Here is a 6,017-nt window from a genome sequence, read left to right on the forward strand (position 1 = left end):
GTCTTCTGCTCGTGCAGCGCGCTCTGGGCCTTCAGCGCCGACTCACGCTCGCAGTAGGTGAGGAAGGCGCAGCCTGCGGAGGGAAGCAAGCGCGGAGAAGGGTCAGTGGGCGCCCCCGGCCCTGCCCTGCCCCGCCGCCCGCCCGCCCCTCTCCTCACCCCTTCTCTCCGCTGCACTCTGCTCGCCAGCCGCTCTACTGGCCTCCCTGTTTTCCCGTCGGTCCGCCGCCCTTGTGCCTCCTGCTCTCGTTCTGTTGTGCTCCCTCCTGGGAGTCTCCCCAGGGCATCTTACCCCCACCACGCCCCCTTCTCCCCGCGAGTCCCCCCTGTCCCTGGGTCCCGGTGACTCAGGGGCCTCTGTCCTCACCCTTTCCGCCTTCAATCTGTGCGGTCTGATTCAGCTCCAGCCTTTGTACCAACCCCCAACCCCAACCAGGGTAGTCAGTCCCCTCCACCCCTAGGACCTCTAGCCACACTTGACCGGGAACTCTTGTCTGCCCTCCCCAACCCTCCAGGAATGCTGGCAGCTATGGCATCAGGAACCACAAAGGGACCTGCCCAGCTTTCCAAATGAAGGAGGCCCCCAGACCAGGCTGCCTTGGAGAAAGGACAAGGCTATCCACGTGCCCTAGGTCACAGTCCCTGTTGTCACGTGGGCCCTTCACATCCGTCCTAGTCAAAAGGCACCAGGCTGGACCTGGGACACACTGCAGCGCATACCCTGGGTGACCCAGGCGGTCCTGTCCCCTGTTCAGCCTGGTCTCTTTCCCTCACTGCGAGCTGAGGGTTGACCGACGGGCCACCAGACCCCGCTCCCCTGCAAAGTGCTGCTGGCAGGGCTAGGCCATTGCCTCACCTGGAAACCCTGCTTTTCAGAGGGCACTAGCCCTTGCCACAAAGGGTGGCTTCCTGCGGCCCTGCAGGCAGGCACAGAGACAAGATGAAAGAGCTTTTTGGAAATGAGCTCATCTTACGGGACTCCCCTCTAGTGGCCAGCATTGAGGGGTCCCTCCTCTGTGGGTATGACTGGCCAGGATTTGGCCTGCAGGCCTGGGCAATGGAGAAAGCCAGCATCTTACTGGGGTCTACAGCAGGCATTGTCTGGGTTACCTCCTGACTTTCCCAAACCACCCATGCTTCCAGGGAATATGCTACGAAGAACCCATCCTCCTCCCTTCCCCTGGTTCGTGTCCATCGCTCCTCAACAACTTGCACTCACCACCGCCCATTCCTTTGCTCTCATCACCCCTCCCCCTCCCCCTCTAACCATTTCTCCCATTTTCACCGTTCAAGAATCTATCTACAACAATCTATCTACAACAGCCAGCCAGTCCTTGACTGGCCTCGTCTACCCATCTGGTCTACCCACAGCTAGCCATGTGGTCATGCTCATGGCCATTTGACTCAAGTTTCCCGAGTGTCCACCTCTGAGACAAGCTCTGTGCCACAGTGACTCAGGGGCCCCATCCCTCCTGCCTGGCAGTACCTACTCCAGCCCCAGTGACCAGGCTCACACTGGCCTTTTGTCGGGCTACACAGAGCGCTCCCGGAGTCCTCTGCAGTACCTGACCCCCACCACCACCCACCGGGATTCCTCCTCTTCCAATAGCCCTGCCTCCTTCTTAGGGCTGCAGGGTGGAAACGGGCAGGAAAGGGAAACGGACACTTTCATTTCCCTGTTCTTGTTTGGTCTTCCCCACCTAGGCTGGGCGGAGCTGTGAGTAGCTCTCGCCTACTCCGTCTCATCCATTCCCGCCAGACTCCAGATCACCCTCCTCCCTCCTCCTTCCTGGTCACTGGTAGACTATTATTGATGGAGACATCGGGGACTGAAATGAATAGCGGTCAGAGGCCACTGTGACGTGCTCCCTCGTGCTGCCGCCTGCCTCTCCCGGGGGCGTCTTTCCTCCCACCCCTGGCTGGCCTTGTCCTTTGCCTGCGCCTGCCTGCCAGAAGCCGGGAGGGAGGAGGGCACTGCCTTGGCTGCAAGCAAGAGAGCTGGCTAGGGACAAGGTCAGGGGCAGGTTTGAGAGGGAGGGGGAGGAGGGAAGGCAATGACCACATTGTTTCCCTGGGCCAGGATAACAAGGAAAGGAATTGAGAGAGAAAAGGAATCTGTTACTTTTGTCTAGCCTCCAGGAATTTCTGCCACTGTCTTGTGAAAGACCTCACAGCTTCATTGTGAACCCACCTGAAGTTTGGGATGACCACTCCCTGCCTCCCCCAGGCCTGTGCCATCTGCCCCTGCCATCCTCACCACCTGAGCTCATCACCTTCCCCCTCTCCCCCATTCTCATTCACTGGAGCCCACCGGAGTCACTTTGCTTGAAGTTCATTCCAAGGTTGTCCCCTCTGCCTAGAACACTTCCCCTCACCCCCTTACCCCAGCACAGGCTCGCTCTCTCAGACCTCTTGTCTTGGATATTTTCATGCCTGGTACTTATCCCTCCCTGACCTGTTAAATCTTTGTTGATGGCCCATCTCCCCATGCCAAGATGAGGTCAGGAACCTGGTTTTGTTCTATTTCTGCTGGGTTCTTAGAGCCCAGAGCAGTGGCAGCAGCTTGCACACACTTGCTGGGAGTACTGAATGCCTGAATCCTCTGGCTGATTTGGGGGGACCAAAGGGGAAGTGCTCAGAGGCTACTGCTGGGCACTGACCGAGGCCCCCCAGACACGGAAAAGCCCTGGCCCTCCATGGTGGTGGTGGAGCAGAGGTTGTGCCTGAGGGCTGATGAACAGGTGGGTGCTGAGAGGGCTCTCCTCCCAAAGGCTTCCTGGAGCCTGTTCTTCTAGTGCCCGAGAGTGCTGTTAGTGCCATCCCCTTGGGCCAGAGAGCTCGCTCTCCCAGGTCAACCGTCCTCAGGACAGTGACTCCGACTCCTCACAGAGCTTTGCTCAGATGAGCCCTGGAAGACAGGAGTCATGAAAAGCCCTCCCTGAAGACTTCAGGGAGCTCAGGACCCATGCAACCATGGACTAGGCGGAGTGACACAACAGGGTGTATACCTGCTGGTCACTCTTGTGAAGCTGGAGGGGAGGGGAGGGCCCTGCTGCCTTGCTTCTCCCCCTCAGCCCTACTCAGTGAGGAAGACAGGCCTCTCACGGGACACACTATTGCAGGCCCACCCCAAGCCCTTCGCAAAGAATCGCTTCAGCTGACTTCGCCAAAGCCTGTTACTAATAGCTGACTCCGGGGTGCAAGTGAGGGGCCCAGATCTGCTCCCTCACTGTGGGAAGAGCCCCATCTAGGGGTGGGGGGCCTGCGTGGCTTCAGAAGGAAGGTGTGACTGTGCCCTCTGGGGTGAAGGCTGAGGTGGGGCTCAGCACAGCCAGAGGGTGGCCAGCCAGCACCCATTGGTCACTCACCGCGGATCCATGTGGACCCCCCACTAGAAGACAAGCTTTTACTTCTTGTTGCTCCTTGCTGTGCCTCATGGGAGGGAACCAAGGAGTGGGCTTTGAGCTGTGAGGGTCAGCAGAGGGAATGGTGGGCGTGTCACTAAATCTGCCAGGCTACTTTCCCTCTGAGGCACTGGGTGTCACCAGAGACACACCTGGGGAGGCCCTCCCTCTCTGGCAGGCTTGTGTCTCCAGGGACCCTGAAGGATGTGTGTGTCTGCAGGTGTGTGAACTTGTGTGTATGTGCCTGCCCCCATGGGGGTACGTGTGTGCACCTGCATGTATGTGTGTCTGGGAACAGGGATCTGTTTTTGTCCCTGATTGTGGAGTGTGTGTGTGTGTGTGTGTGTGTGTGTGTGTGTGTGCACGTGGGTATGAGAAGTCTAAGTCACTGATCGAGTCCAACCTAGAGCAGAGAGCCCATGAGAATAACAGAAAAAGACATGCCCTGCACACATGTCTCTTTGGGGCGTCTTGGCAATAAGGCCGGGTTGGTAAGAGCTTACGTGGCAGCAAACGGACATAGTACAGTGATTATAACCATGATGATGACCATTTACATTCTGCTTATTCTCTGCCAGATGCTGACCTAAGGGCACATAGTCCATGACCCCTTTGGATCTTTGCAGTAGACCAGGCAGGGGGGCACAGGTAAGTCCAGGAAGGGGTATAGCCAGGATTTGAACTTAGGCTTTCTGACACCAGCTCCCATCTACTAGACTGGTGGCCATGAGCAAGTGACACTTGCTGACGCCTGTGCTAAAACATCATTTTGTCCCCCCCACCCCCCAAATCCTGTTGTGAAAATCTAAAGACTAAAGTGTTCATAAGCCTTTAATGAAAGCACACACCATGTAGGCTGGGCAAGTTCATGTGGTGGGTCAGTGATAATTTCCAATGGGTGACACCTTGACTTCCTCCAGGAGCACCTCAGGGTGGCCTGTGAAGCCCCTGCACTTAGGGTGGATGAAGCTAAAGGTCCCAAGAATCTCTGGGACTTGTCCAACACCCCTGGCAGCCCACAGAGGATATATACTCTGTCTGGAGTACTACTTTTTTTCTTCCCATCTTAAGTACTAGCGTGCCTCTAATTGGAATGCAAAAGATAGACTTATTTGTGCCAGTCCAGGAAATGAGCACACTTTCTAACGCATTGGTCCTCGCCAAGATATTCTGATGGACACAGTGCAGAGGACAGTGGGCGAGGCCACAGCTCCCAGCCTGAGGCGCCTTTCCCTGTCCCCGAGAAAGGCCTAGGCTGTTTGACTACAGAGCCCTGGGGGCATAGTGAGTTACACATTGGACTGCTAACCACAGGCTCCACAGTTCGAACCCCAAAGCCATTCTGAGAAGGATGAGGCTGTCTGCTCCCACAAAGATCTGAAGTCCCAGAGATCCCAAGGGGCTGGTCTCCTGCCCTGCAGAGTGGTCACTATGAGTTGGAGTCTGCTTGATGGCCGGAAGTACGGATGGTCTGCCGAGTAGAAGCAAGGACGATGAGAGCTTGTCGCATGGACATGTCATTAGGAGGGACCAGTCCCCGGAGAAGGACATCATACTTGGTGAAAGGTCAACAGAGAAGAGAGAAAACCCTCAAGGAAATGGATTCACACAGGGATGACCACAGTGGGCTCCAGCCTGGGAGCCATCGTGAGGATGGTGCAGGATCAAGCAGTTCGGCCTTCCGTGGCACCTGCGGCGGCTGTGGTTGGAAGCGACTTGCTGACACTGAACACCAGGCATCTGTGGGCGGGTTACCACTGGGGAGGAACGGGCTATTCCCTGGCTCTGGGAGCACTCCCATTCCAGTGGGTTTTCCATGAGTGGCCCTCGTCAACCTCCAGCCCCAGGGGCTTGGGCATGTAAAGAATCCCCACGCAGGCTTCAGAAAGAAAAGCTTGCAGACACAACAACAGGAATGAAAGGGCAGGAAGCAGGCTCTGGACGCTGGATGATGGGTGACTCCAGGGCCGGGAATGAGGAAGGCTCATCCACACCTGGCCCGGGCACTGTAGCCGACGGGGCACACCTCCAGCATTCTTCCTGCGGGGATGAGGTTCTCTCAGGCAACCACCCCAGAGCAGGACCAGGCGATGGAGACAAGGCTAGCCTAGGGCTCTGTACCGAAGGCTCGAAGGCTCGAGGACGCTGGAGAGGGGAGAATCCTTTGTGGGGGTGGGGCTGGGGGCACAGAGACCTCTCCGTTTCTTTGGGTCCAGTCATTCCCCAGTATTTACAGGCGCCATGGACCCTCAAACCCTCGTCCTCACAAAGGAGAGAGCCAGGACATGAGTGGCTGTTTCTAAGAGCAAAGCCCTGGAACCGCCTACATGCTTTTCAGAGCAGAACTGAAACAAGCAAACAACACGGCAATGGAATACTCTACAGCATTAAAAAAAATGTAACAGTCCTGAGTGCACCAGCAGCGAAAGACACGGTGGGTGTCTGTGGGTGGGAATGAGCCAGGTGTGAAGTAGTACATGTCACATGCATACAATGAAGAACACACCCAACCAGTCCTACAATGTATCCACTCCTCTGTTTCACAGTGCAGGGTCTGGAAGGGGCCAAGCCAAGCTGAAAACTGTGTGTGTGTGTGTGTGTGTGTGTGTGTGTG

General features: G+C 56.7%; 1 protein-coding gene across 1 annotated transcript in view; it reads right to left on the minus strand.

Moving 5' to 3' along the window:
* Positions 1–2: 2 nt before the first annotated feature.
* Positions 3–6,017, minus strand: part of LOC123522377 (CUGBP Elav-like family member 4) — a gene marked incomplete at its 3' end in the record, with an annotated part of 84,118 nt that continues 78,103 nt past the window's right edge. Inside the window, exon 2 of the mRNA XM_045296038.1 lies at positions 3–73. Coding sequence (XP_045151973.1) covers positions 3–73 — 71 coding nt within the window. The remainder of the gene's footprint in view (positions 74–6,017) is intronic.

This window comes from Echinops telfairi, unplaced genomic scaffold (genome assembly GCF_000313985.2).
Source record: "Echinops telfairi isolate 266 unplaced genomic scaffold, ASM31398v2 ScPeMD7_7400;HRSCAF=8409, whole genome shotgun sequence".
NCBI classification, from domain to species: Eukaryota; Metazoa; Chordata; class Mammalia; order Afrosoricida; family Tenrecidae; genus Echinops; species Echinops telfairi.